Raw genomic sequence first — 14,228 nt, 5'->3', positions numbered from 1 at the left:
CACATGGCTTCTCTGCAAAACGTACAGAGAACCATATGAAGATAAATTTCCTAGCTTGTATTTTGTGTTGAACCTTTTGCGTTTCACAATGTTTTCTTCTGTTCTTTTTACACACAGCTTTAATGCACAACGTACACAGAAACATATGAAGATATATTTTCATAGCTTGTATTTTCCTATTGAGAGTTATCCCGGGGAAGTTGTCTGTATTAGAAGAAATGAGTGCACATGTCTTCCACCTGGCAATTTTGATGAAAACGTGGAGCGAATGCAACGCAGATGTGTGTGCTTCCTATCTCCTCCTACATACAATCTGTGACGGTATCGTTATCTTTTGGCTGTTTACCACCTTTATTACTGAATCTATTAATGCAAGGCTCACAGATTTTTCGAACATATCGAGGTTTTGCTTAGGAGAAACAGGCACAAGAGAGCTCCAAGGATTCGAACTTTGAACTGATTTTGATTGCTTGTTACAGTCTTTAGGTGAGCAGAAAGAAGAAGAAGAAGATGGAGTTGATGAACTTTGTTCTGAATTTGGTGGTACCCCCTGCTGGGATGATTATATTGGCATTTGCATGGCCATCCTTAGCATTTCTTACAGCCTGTGATTGGGTTCTCCATACCATCTACAGTGAGAAAATGGAGGGAAAGGTGGTCATTATAACAGGAGCTTCATCTGGGATTGGTGAGGTGAGTGGAATCAGTACTCAATATGTTTGGAAGTTTATTCATAATTTTCTTTAACATTGCAGATTTTGCAGGACAGTTTTCAATAGTAATTTTTAGCTAAAATATTTGTTTGGAAGACTTAGTTCCTCATCCTGATATTGGATTGCAGAATGGTGAAACTATGTATCAGTAGATATCACCGACATAAACGTAATCTTTGGCCAACTTTTAAAATAATACAGTATTTTCATTTTCTTTTATTCTTTACAGGCCTCCTTGTTCAATTGTGGATCTTCATGTTGGTTACAGTGTTACATATCACTGTAAAATTGAGGGAATTTTATGTATCTTCTTGCCCTTCTTTATAAGCTGTTACGTTGATTGATTAGTCAGACTGAATTCTAACTTCTCTCATGAAAAGATTGAGTGATGAGCAGGTGCTCTGTTAAATGAAAATCAGAGGTAACAGACTCTTGTTTGAGAAATCAATATAATTAGATAAATCAGATTGCCACAGTCCATGTTATTGATCTAGTTGATTTCTAGATACACCTGTATGCCTTCTACTCCTCTATCCCCCCTTTTCTTTTAAATCTGTCCTGGTCTGCAAACTATTCATTTTTCTCCTTCAGCTGTTAGTATGACCTGAACATCGATCATCAGTGGAAAAGTGCATACTTACACAGTTGTATCCAGAAATCAACTACAATCAAATCGATATAATTTTTATGAACCTTTAGATTTGAAACATATATATCAACCAAAGTAATTTTTATAAACCTTTAGGTTTGAAACAAATATATCAACCAAAGGGTTGTTGGTTGAGAACAATTGGTGGTGTGAGCACAATTGTTTGAAATATATTTATTAGCCAAAGGGTTATTGGTTGAGAACAATTGAAATCATCCATCAAGGTTCAAACCTTCAAAGGTGTGTTAAGATACTTCAAACTTGGAGCTGATATACTGTATATCCAGAAATCAACTACAATCAAATCAATATAATTTTTATATACCCTTAGATTTAAAGATATATATCAGCTAAAGGGTTGTTGGTTGAGCACAATTGGTGGTGAGGATGATGGTCCATCAAGGTATAAACCCTCGAAGGTGTGTTCAGCTAGTTCGAACTTGGAACTTTGATATATCAGCTAAAGGATTGTTGGTTGAGTACAATTTCTGGTAAGGTTCAACCTGAAAACCTTCAGTGTGTTCAGCTAGGTCGAACTAGGTCGAAATTGGCTCCTCGAATCTAGATCTTCGTTAATTTGACAGTTTTGATTGACTAGATCCCTGTACCGCCTCCCTAGTCAAAGGAGGAGGTTCGAAGGAGGAGGTTTGTAGTTCAGATTCGAAGGAGGAGGTTTGTAGTTTAGATGTATGATGAATTTGACAAATTTTGATGAATTTGATCGATTGGATCCCTGTACTTATGGTTTGTAGTTTAGATTTATGATGAATTTGATTGATTGGATCCCTGTACAATTGGTGGTGAGGATGATGGTCCATCAAGGTATAAACCCTCGAAGGTGTGTTCAGCTAGTTTGAACTTGGAACTTGGATATATCAGCTAAAGGATTGTTGGTTGAGTACAATTTATAGTAAGGTTCAAACTGAAAACCTTCAGTGTGTTCAGCTAGGTCGAACTAGGTCAAAATTGGCTCCTCGAATCTAGATCTTCGTTAATTTGACAGATTTGATTGACTAGATCCCTGTACTTGCCTCCCTAGTCAAAGGAGGAGGTTCGAAGGAGGAGGTTTGTAGTTTAGATGTATGATGAGGTTCGAAGGAGGAGGTTTGTAGTTTAGATGTATGATGAATTTGACAAATTTTGATGAATTTGATTGATTGGATCCCAGTACTTATGTTTTGTAGTTTAGATGTATGATGAATTTGATTGATTGGATCCCTGTACTTACTTCCTTAGCCTTTAGATAGATGTATGACGAATTTGACGAATGATGAATTTGACTGATTGGATCCCTCTAGCTAAGGAGATTTCTAGTTTAGATAGATTATGAAGAATTTGACGAATGATATTGGATCCCTATAGCTAAGGAGCTTTCTAGTTTAGATAGATGCGTGACGAATTTGAGATTTCTAGTTTAGATAGATGTATGAAGAATTTGACGAATGATATTGGATCCCTATAGCTAAGGAGCTTTCTAGTTTAGATAGATGCGTGACGAATTTGACAAATTGATGAATTTGACTGATTGGATCCCTGTACTTACCATCTTAGCCAAAGGAGGTTTGTAGTTTAGATGTATGTGAGCCTAAGGAGGCTTCTAGTTTAGATAGGAGGTTTGTAGTTTAGATGTATGTGAGTAAGGAGGCTTCTAGTTTAGATAGATGTATGACGAATTTGACCAATTTGATTGATTGGATCCATGTAATTACCTTCTTAGCCAAAGGAGGTTTGTTGTTTAGATGTATGTGAGGCTGAGGAGGTTTCTAGTTTAGATAGATGTATGACGAATTTGACCAATTTGATTGATTGGATCCATGTAATTACCTTCTTAGCCAAAGGAGGTTTGTTGTTTAGATGTATGCTTGTAATTTGACCAATTTGATTGATTGGATCTATGTACTTACCTCCTTAGCCGAAGGAGGTTTGTAGTTTAGATGTACGCTTCTAATTTTCTATATAAAGATGGAGATACCAATATCTATTTATGCTGACATGTTTCTGTAAAAAATATATATATATATTCTGTGATTTTGTGTGTGGATACAGAATGTTTAGGGTGGACTGGTTTTTTTGTGTGGATTTTAACTTTTCCTTGACAGTGGTGAAAGGAAGTGTAAGGTTTCAAAACCTAGGAGACACTAAACGAAGCTTTGAGAGTGGTGAAAGGAAGCATAAGACCGCACAATATATGCCTCAATAGGAGTATTTTTATAACACGTTTCTTTCAGAAGCGATTGGACTTCGAATTTTGAATTTTGCTTTGGTTGCGTAGCCTTTTGTACAGTATAGTGCAGCAATAGACTCTCTTTTGACTGACTGTACTAGACATTATCTTCAGCCCCACAAAATCCTCAGTGGTTATTTGTAGATATAGAATGATTTCAATTTTTCTACACAATCGAAAGAAGTAAACTGACAAGTGTTTAAAATTATGTTTGTTGCAGCAAATTGCCTATCAGTATGCCAAAAGGAGAGCCAATCTGGTACTAGTGGCTCGCAGAGAAGAGAGGCTGAGATCTATAAGGGATAAAGCTCGTTCAATGGGAGCCAGAAATGTTTCAATTATGGCAGCAGATGTGGTGAAGGAAGAAGAATGCAAGAGGTTCATCGATGATACCATTAGCCAATATGGCCAGTGTATGCCACTCATTTATTTCCTTTTGAGACATGTCCAAATCCTGTTCATCATTAATAAGAACAAGGGCACTTGTCATTTGTAATTATAAATCATGCCATATTTTGCAGTGGATCATTTGGTGAACAATACTGGATTTGGCCATAGCTTCCTGTTCGAAGAGGCAGGTGATACTTCAGGATTTGCACATATGATGGTAAGTGCTAAATAGGATTTTTACAGTGATTGAAAACCTGGATATCCTAAACATCAAACCCAATTTACGTTTTTGGTGTTTTGAGCTGTTTTTGTGGGGATTTTCAAAATTATATGCTTCATAATTACTGGTTTTTGTTTTTCAGGATATCAATTTCTGGGGGAGTGTGTACCCTACATTCTTTGCTCTTCCCCATTTGCGCCGAAGAAATGGGAGGGTCGTGGTGAATGCTTCTGTGGAAGGCTGGTTACCAATGCCTAGAATGAGTCTCTACAGTGTAAAAATTAAATTCCACAATTAGTCTTGAATTATGTAGGCTCTAGGCTTGTAGAATTTTGCTCTACCTAGAATTATTGACATAAGATGATACATAAAGTTGAAGTTAAAGATTATGTTATAACTGATCTCATCTTCAAACTTATCTAATGTTATGATCCTCTGATTCTAATATCTGCTTTTTTAAGAAGAGAGCCCAGCAGATTGAATATTAAAAGATGCTTCTCTTTATTCATCAATGGTGGTCCTTACATTTGAGAGATCCTATATTCTTTCTACATATACAACTCGGCTCCCCTGTAGTTATTGTTTCAGTTAGTAGATTTCCTTAGAGTTTCATTTGCATATGAAAATGTCTTTGATTATTCCTTAAATTAATGAGCAGGCGGCCAAAGCAGCAGTGATAAATTTCTACGAGACACTGAGGGTTGAGGTTGGAGATGCTGTAGGTATAACAATTGCAACCCCTGGTTGGATCGAAAGTGAGTTGACTAGAGGGAGGTTCATGACAGAAGAAGGAGAGGTACAGTTGAAAGAGGAACCCAGGGAAGTAAGTATATTTGGTTAATCTTAGTTCTAAAATTAATTCACTTATCTTTGATTGATCTTAATGAATTCTTATTTAAGCTATCATTAGAAGATGATTATTAATCCTTTTAGTTAAGGGAACTAGGTTTCATCCAAATCCCCTGTTGGCATTAAACACAAGCTCAGATGTCCTAACATTGAGATTCATTGAGATTTGTTGAGCTGCAACTATAAGTTTGGATGAGGACATTGAACACAATCTCAGTTGCCCTAACATGGGAACTTGTTAAATTGAACATAACTTCAGTTGCTCAAAACTGGAAATCCCAGTCCCCTGAGGGCATTGAACACAATCTCAGTTGCCCAAACTTGGAAATCTCAGTCCCCTGAGGGCACACATGGAAATCTCAGTCCCCTGAGGGCACTGAACTCGAGCTCAGGTGCCCAATCTTGGAAATCCCAGTCCCCTGAGGGCACTGAACACAAGCTCAGGTGCCCAATCTTGGAAGGGAATTGAACACAAGCTTAGGTGCCCAATCTTGGAAGGGAATTGAACACAAGCTCAGGTGCCCAATCTTGGAAGGGAATTGAACACAAGCTCAGGTGCCCAATCTTAGAAATCCCATAGTCCCCATTCCCTGAGGGCATTGAGCTCAAGCTCAGATGCCCAATCTTGGAGATCTCAGTCCCCATCCCCTGAGGGCATTGAGCTCAAGCTCAGGTGCCCAATCTTGGATATCCCAGGTGCCCAATCTTGGATATCCCAGTCCCCTGAGGGAATTGAACTCAACCTCAGGTGCCCAATCTTGGAAATCCCAGTCCCAATCGCCTGAGGGCATTGAACACAAACTCAGGTACCCAATCTTTGAAATTCCAATCCCAATCCCCTAAGGGTATTGAACACAAGCTTAGGGAGTAAACCATGGAAACTAGCTGCATTACAATTGTAAGTTGGGGTGAGGGAATTAAACACAACCTTAGGTGCCCGACTTAAAAACCTGATGTTACACCAATGCCGATGCGCTGCAATTATGAGTTGGCTTAGAGACTTCTATAGCTGGTTAAAATGAAGGATTCTTAAGATTGGTCAGTGGATTGCTTTAGTTTACACTCTTACTCTAGAAACAAAATGGGTTTACAACGATCATAGCCTAGTTTTACTTGTTCAAACTATGAATAATAATAAGCTATTAGAAATGCCAAGAATTGATCAAATAGTTCAAAAGGAATGCAGGAAACACAGTTATAGTGGTGACATTTTGAGTGTGTTGCAGGTACATGTAACTCCTTTTCCAGTGGCATACACCGAAGAATGCGCAAGGATAATTGTGTCAGGGGCATGCAGAGGGCAGCGTTACGTGAGGTTTCCTATGTGGTACAACGTCTTCTTCCTCTACAAAGTATTTGCTCCTGAAGTACTGGAGTGGACATATCGCTTGCTATTCCTCAGCCACTTTGGGAAGAAACAGCCCCCATTGACCAAAATCATGGACATCAGCGGAGGAAAGAAGCTCCTTGTGTATCCCACCTCTGTTGTTCAACAACATCAGCAGCAGCAATCTCTCTCTCCTCGCCATCAGAAATCTGAACGATCCCCTGCATAATTCATCCTATAAATTTTAGGGTTTTTTAATGTTTTTTTCTTTATTCAGAGGGGAATCCATAACTTGTTCCATCATCTACTGCCGAACAGGGATCCATCTGGAGAGCTGTCCCCATAAATCCTCCCCCCTCTTTAGTTTATAAGATGGTAGAATGCAGACTTTGTTTCTGGCTTTTAACCATTTAGCCTTACATTCATAACTCAAGTAGAATGCAAAAGAGCTTTGAAGCGCCTAGTGTAAGTAGGTTGTAATGTCAGGTCAGGTTTCAAATGTGACAATACACTTTCTATTTTTATTCATGTTTGTATTGTTCAATTTGTCAAGTCAGACCCTTCGTAGGGCAGAGCAGCTGAAACGATGGAAAGACATGAATGCACCAAGAGAAGATATATGTTCTCTTATGCTCATGATCATAGAGAAACAAATAACAATCTACTATTTACTAAATGCATGAAATTTCCACAGTCCATCATAAATCATAATTTTACTTTGTGATCGATTTTTTTTATGATAAATTGTCTTGATAGCTTCTGTAGTTAACTGCGCGATCGATTTTTTTCATAGTTAACTGCGCGATCGATTTTTTTCATGATAAATTGTCTTGATAGCTTCATTTTTTCTTGATAGCTAAATTTTTCTTGGAGTCGACTTTGTGATCGATTTTTTTCATGATAAATTGTCTTGATAGCTTCTGTAGTTAACTGTGCGATCGATTTTTTTCATGATAAATTGTCTTGATAGCTGACTGTGCAATCGATAAATTGTTTTGATATCTTCTTGAGTTGACTTTGCGATCAATTTTTTTCAGATAAATTGTTTTGATAGATTCTTGAGTTCACTGTGTGATCAATACATTTAGGATTACGATCCATCATTAGGATGAATAAGGTTGAAACTTGAAATCATAGATCATGATCTAAAGCGTGGATGAAATGAAAAAATCAACTACATTTCGGATTATACTCCCTCATCCATCATCAGGATGAATAAAGCATTCATGAAATGAAAAAATCAACCACATTTCGTATTATACTCCCTCATCCATCATATTATACTCCCTCATCCATCATCAGGATGAATAAATGAAATGAAAAAATCAACTACATTTCGTATTATACTCCCTCATCCAATACTCCCTCATCCATCATCAGGATGAATAAATGAAATGAAAAAATCAACTACATTTCGTATAATACTCCCTCATCCATCATCAGGATGATGAATAAATGAAATCCCTCATCCATCATCAGGATGAATAAATGATGAAATCCCTCATCCATCATCAGGATGAATAAATGAAATGAAAAAATCAACTAAATCCCTCATCCATCATCAGGATGAATAAATGAAATGAAAAAATCAACTAAATCCCTCATCCATCATCAGGATGAATAAATGAAATGAAAAAATCAACTAAATCCCTCATCCATCATCAGGATGAATAAATGAAATGAAAAAATCAACTACAGAAACATTTCGTATTATACTCCCTCATCCATCATCAGGATGAATAAATGAATAAGTTTGAAAAGAGAAAATTATGGATCTGAAACGTCAAATTGATCAAGACAATCTACTATTACTGAACAAGTAACAGAAAGAACTCAAAAAAAGCAAAAAAATTAGCACTCAAAAATTTGTATGCCAAAAAGAATATATGAATTTAGTTAGATGTGGTGGCAGCTATAAAATTGAGGGAGAAGAGGTGGAGATGTAACAACAATGAGTATATATCTGTATTATGTTTCAACTTTGATGAGTACTTCTACTGTTATGTAACTGTGATGAATGTTCAAAGTTACGAGAGGAGTAAAGGTTCTGTTTTTTCAAAGCACAGAATATTTAGTATAGAACTGTGTTGAGGGTTTATCATATAATATTTTTTTATTATTTTACACAAATATATAAGAGAATTCAAAATATAACTAGGAGGAATTTGAATTTGGACGCTTCTATTCTGGTTTCAAAAGGACAGTATGGATTGACTAACACGCGTGTTAGTCACTCGTTTTACACCGTCGATTTTGCAATTAATGGTTACGATTGACTAACCTGTCACTAACACGCTATACGAAAGGTCCGTTTTGGAGCCAGAATAGACACAGCCGAAAGATCGGAAATTTAATTTTTTCGTTGATATAATAAAGAAAAGAATATAGCTTAAAATTTACTAGATATAATATGAGAATTTATTCATTTAAAATTCAAAATAGCAAACCAATTTATATTGTTTAAACTTTAAAGTATAACGGTAATTTTAAAATACTTTTAATCTCAGTTCTTTCACAAGAATGTGATTGACATAGTAATAAAATTGTACCCTATTAAAAAAGGATTTAGACATAAAACCCTAATTGGTCTAGAATTTATTTAAAGAGGTTGGAAACAAAAATAGAAATCCTAAGGAGGATAAGAAAGTGAGTGACATTAAAACTCAAATCGGATTAGAATATTAAGAAAGAAATGTTGAGAAGGATTGGAAAGTTTAGTTGGTTATTGGTTTTATGTAAAGAGAGTTTTAGTTTTATTGTAAGAATTTGTAATGGGTGTTTAGTTATGGGACTCTTGTGAGTTGTTAATTGTTATTTTTTTCTTTTTTGCTATCTATTGGTAATTTATATTTCTTGTAAATTTATTTTATTCAATTGGTAATTTATATTTCTTGTAAATTTGTTTTATTGGTAATTTATATTTTCTGTAAATTTGTTTTATTCAATGCAAAAAAAACTATGTGAAATTGGATTAGCAAATTTAGGGATCTATAGAGATTAGTGATTACAACCTATGGAGTTTGAGATTTAAAAAGCCCTATTTATTCCAGTTGGCACGGTAGTGAAGGCGGGGAAGTGAAGGTTTGTAAATGTTGAGCTTACATAACTTTTAGAATAAATCCCCTCTACTCAAATGTAAAATTCAAGCCCTTTTAAAAGCCAAATGTCGAGCTTACATAACTTTTAGAATAAATCCCCTCTACTCAAATGTAGAATTCAAGTCCTTTTAAAAGCCAAATGTCGAGCTTACATAACTTTTAGAATAAATCCCCTCTACTTAGATGTAGAATTCACATAATTTTTAAGAATAAATCCCTAATAACTTCTAGAATAAATCCCCTCTACTCAAATGTAAAAATTCACATAATTTTTAAGAATAAATCTCTAATAACTTTTAGAATAAATCCCCTCTACTCAAATGTAGAATTCACATAATTTTTAAGAATATATCCCTAATAACTTTTAGAATAAATCCCCTCTACTCAAATCTAGAATTCACATATAAGAATAAATTCCCTATTCAAACATAAAACTAAGAATAAATCCTACATAATTTGATCTTGTTGTAGTGTTAGGTAATAATCCTTATTCAAGTGTTGGTAACAAACCCTTATATAGATCTTAGTGTTAGGCCCAATATGGAAAGCTAATGTACTGAGAGGAGAGGGGAGGGGTGAATCAGTACTTCAAAACTTTTCTTCAATAATAACTTTACTGTTATGCATAAACCAAATAGTGTAGTAACATAATATAAAGCTAAAACAAATAGATAACAATCATACATAATTCACTCCATAACACATATACTTTGGTTATGCAGAAACTCTTGGTTAGAGAGAAAAACTGCGATGGGGATGGCACCCACAACTTCACTACTGCAATAATAAAGAGTGCTCGATTAGAACTACATGTTTAGCTATTTCTGATAGCCTACCCTGTTAGGAGTAATAAGATCTGTTAGATCTACCTTGCTAAAGGATTTTATAACACTTAAACTAAATGTTGCACCTGGTTAGAGGCTTTACAATTTATAGACTTGTTTAGAGTCTTTTACCCTGTTAAAAGTTTCTCTTACAACTTCAAAATATTACAATAAATCATTACAAATGTCTGTAACTTTACATCTGGAATGTTATTGCAGATTCTATGTGCTCAAAATAGATTACCTTGCTTATAGCATACCTCAGTAACCCATATAGTAACTTGGTAAACCCTTTTGTTTACTCTGTTCTTCGACTGTTCTCTGAAAACCTTCTCGGTGACCTCTGTGTCTCTGTAACAGTCTTCTTACTCTCATGCACACACCTTTTTAATTCTTAACTCATGTTGTATAAATAGATCTCTTATGTCAGTGATCCATTCATTGCTTCGATCTTACAAACATGTTTTATCGAATGAATAACCATGCAAAATATTTCATTGGTTAGATGACCTCAAAATCATACACAATCTTTAAGTGCAATTTCCAATGTGATAACGGTTAGATGTTCCTCGATCTTGTAACACGTCTTCATATGTATGTCTAGGTTCAATGAATCTGGTAACACGTTTCACTCAGTGTATATCAACTTGGTTTGTCATCTTTGCTGCTCAGTAGACATGAAATGATACTCGGTAGACAACTCGGTAAACTACGTTCTGAGACTACTTTCTTCAATAACCGACTAGACTGTGCATACCAACTGAATATCTCGGTAGAGATAACCGACAAGAGTATATAGAATAACTTTGAACATAAAACTAATGGCAACTTGATAAGTAGTAACAATCTCCCCTTTTGACATTAGTTGAGATGTTTGACAAAAAACTACTTTCAAAGTTATAACTCAATAATCTATATACTTGCAAAATTTGACTATACTGAGAGTATATACAATAGTCAATGAAATAATATATCTAGATATACTCCCCTTATCAATATACTGTACAAAACTCTGATTTTGCATGATCGATGATCAATGTTCTATGTGCTGCTCGTGATCTTTGCTTACTGTCCTGTACAGTGCTCGGTTCACTGCTCTTGGAAACTCTGCATGCTCTACTCGATATACTCCCCCTGTATACTATACTCTTTTTGTTTGATACTTTGAATACTACACTCTCCCAATACTGTATCACTCCCCTAATACTATATCATATCACTCCCCCTTTTTGACAAACATCAAAACTTAATTACCATTCAAGGGTGGTAACTGGTCAAAAATGGATTTGTACTTGGTTCGTGCTTCGGTGAGAGCGACAGAGAGGGCATTCTTTACACTATCCATTCAAGAATTATGTGCTTGAATATTAGCCAATAATGATATTAAGCCATCTAGAGTGCTTCCCTCCTGTGCAGTAGATAAGGAGGTTACTCGGTTGATCTGTTCTTGGACGGATGAAAGATGAGGAAGGAATAATGTCTGAAGTGTCATTATGTCCATCCTGATTTTGTGTTCTTCATTTCTTAGGTCCAACTGTTGAGCCATGAGCTGTTGTAACCTTGCATAGAAATTCTAAACTAAATTTGGCTATGTGGTCAACTTGTTTGAGAGATCAGTGATCTCTTTCTCAATTGCCTCTGTTTTATTTTTAATGTCTTTAATGAATACAGAAAATGTGCATAGTTTCTGAAATAAATAAAGAATGTGCTTGAGTTGAGGAGTCAACTCAGCAATAAATTTGACAAGTTTAACTTTGCCAATAGCTATAACTTTTTGTACCTCTTCTATCATTTTTGTAGTGATCTCTTTGTCTTTTAGCTTGCTCAAATACTCCAATGCATCTACTCCAGATGTCTCTATCTTTGTTAGGAGTTCATCTAGTTGAATGTGGATGGTTGCATCTATTGATATTGTAGCTTTAGGTAGCATGTCTATTAAGAGTCCTTTCACGTTCTGAAGTACTTTAGTTTTCTTTTGAATTGCCATTTGTTTCTCTTGTTTGGCCTTTGCTTTGCATAGTTCACCGAAATCAATGAGTGCTTGCCCCTTTAATTTTGATATATCTCTATTGGGCAACACTATTGGTTTTAAATAATCAACTTTAAAACTATGCTTTTTCATCTTCTTTTCTTTACCTTTTACTAATGGAACTAAGACAATGGCTTGTGAGGCTTGATGACCCTCGGTAGGTTGCTCAGTAGAGGCAACACTTTGGTTGGTTTCTTTAGCCTCTGTAGAGTCCTTCGGTGTCTTGGTACTTGGTGCCTCAGTGGCAACATTCTCAGTGCTAGAAGGTGCTTGAGATGTTTGTTCTTGAGTAGTACCTTCTCCTATTGTAGACTTGAGGCCTTCGGTGCCTTGCTCCGTGTCATGAGGGGTTTCGGTTGAGATGGGTTGTTTGACTGGTGGATAAGGCTGAACTTGTTCCAAGACTAATTCACTAGATACAAGTTTTGCATATGCATTGCCTTCTATCATTTCCTATTCTGGTGCCTCTATATCCATGACATCTTCATCTATTTGAATGGTGTCAGTAGGGTCTTGCTCGGTAACATCAAGATCTTGCTCGGTGACATCAACAATTTCAACTGTAGCTTGCTCACCAACATCCTTGATTTTAAAGATTTCCTGTCACTTTGCTTTTGTCTCATTTTCAACTTCAATATACAGCCCATTCATCAGTTTTAAGGCTCTTTATTTGACAAGAAACTTTGAGTTGTAGGTTGTCAGATGTTCTTTTATTTCAGCTACTGACATGTCAGGAAAGATATGAACCAGACTTCTTTCTCTGATCTGTTTCTCTGAGTCCATTGCATACTTCCACCTATTATCAATATGCAAATAAAGTTCATTCGGAAGTGACTTAGCTAGTTCCAATGGAGCTAACTAGAATTTTAGAAGTGTGCAGATGACAGCTTCTTCAATTTGTCTCTTCTCATCACTATTTCTAGTTTCATACTTGACATATCTAAATGATCCAAATCCTCCATATTCTTTCAGATTAGCACAAAAGTTTTCAACACTATGTACATTTACCTTCTTGCTTTTGACGACCTGAAATTTGCTTGCATCCTCTGATTCGGTATCACTAGACTCTTTTGCCAAAATGAGTCTCCGAGTAGATTTCTTGTAGGTCTTTATTACCTTGGGAACAGTAACACTCTTTGTTTTCTTACTCAGTGAAGCCGTTGATGCTCTAGTGTTAGGTCACTTTGGAGGTGGAGTTGGTGAGGCCTTTAATGTGTCCTGTTTCTTTCTCTTCAACACTTTTCCTTTATGCAATTCAGTGCTCAGTGTTATAGCTACCTCTTGGGCTTCAAATTTCTCTTCGGTAATGGCAATGGTACCTTTGACAGGTGTAGAGGAAGAGTCTTCTCCAAATTTCTCCAATAATGCCTTTATCACCTTTGATGCCTTTCTTGTAGCTTTGGGTACTACAGTGCTCATCTTTACCTTTTGCTTTACTTCCTCATAGGTTCCATACCTCAGCTCGGTAGCATGCCTTGGTAATGTAAGAAATGCATCAATTTTCTATTGTGTGATGTCAAAATCAATCTCGTAACCCATCGGTGACAAAGATTGAGTCCTTGGTTCCACAACATTCACATAACAGTAATCAGTGTCAACTTCAAAACATATGTCATTTTTGTATTCTCCACTAGCTGGGGTGGAATCCGGTACCTGTTATGCATTTTCTCTTGAAATTTACTAAATTAATCATCCATAATATCATTGAAATTATCACCTAACTTCTTGATGAAGTCATTGATCTGATGGGTGATTGATCGGTGTAGTTCCCAAACAACTTTACCGACTGATGGAAAGAATTTTTCAAAATAGAAAAACATGCATACAAGTAATGATCCAAACTTTAGTGTATTAGCCGAGTTGTTTTTCTTCAGCTTCCTGATGGTGTTCAGATTCTCAAACAGG

General features: G+C 36.0%; 1 protein-coding gene across 2 annotated transcripts; it reads left to right on the top strand.

The window, feature by feature from the left end:
- The first annotated feature begins 327 nt into the window (after window positions 1–327).
- Window positions 328–6,900, top strand: LOC131034216 (11-beta-hydroxysteroid dehydrogenase). Of its 2 annotated transcripts, none has more exons than XM_057965609.2 (6): window positions 328–693; window positions 3,807–3,999; window positions 4,108–4,193; window positions 4,339–4,470; window positions 4,855–4,992; window positions 6,272–6,900. In XM_057965609.2, exons 1-6 carry the CDS (start codon window positions 511–513, stop codon window positions 6,599–6,601), a joined length of 1,062 nt encoding a protein of 353 aa, XP_057821592.1. In that variant the 5' UTR covers window positions 328–510; the 3' UTR covers window positions 6,602–6,900. The 2 variants fall into 2 exon arrangements, with proteins under 2 accessions (XP_057821592.1, XP_057821591.1); XM_057965608.2 differs by having other exon boundaries at window positions 330–693; window positions 4,855–5,019.
- The last annotated feature ends 7,328 nt before the right edge of the window (window positions 6,901–14,228 follow it).

Source organism: Cryptomeria japonica, chromosome 3 (assembly GCF_030272615.1).
Source record: "Cryptomeria japonica chromosome 3, Sugi_1.0, whole genome shotgun sequence".
Taxonomy (NCBI): Eukaryota; Viridiplantae; Streptophyta; class Pinopsida; order Cupressales; family Cupressaceae; genus Cryptomeria; species Cryptomeria japonica.
This window is presented reverse-complemented; position numbering and strand designations above follow the sequence as displayed.

What these genes read in the sequence shown, in the direction of transcription:
- LOC131034216 (XM_057965608.2), top strand. Translation starts at nt 511, where the DNA reads ATGGAGTTGATGAACTTTGTTCTGAATTTGGTGGTACCCCCTGCTGGG. An exon ending in CAGGATTTGCACATATGATG is followed by an intron (nt 4,194 to 4,338) that starts GTAAGTGCTAAA and finishes TTTGTTTTTCAG; the next exon opens with GATATCAATTTCTGGGGGAG. An exon ending in CTAGAATGAGTCTCTACAGT is followed by an intron (nt 4,471 to 4,854) that starts GTAAAAATTAAA and finishes ATTAATGAGCAG; the next exon opens with GCGGCCAAAGCAGCAGTGAT.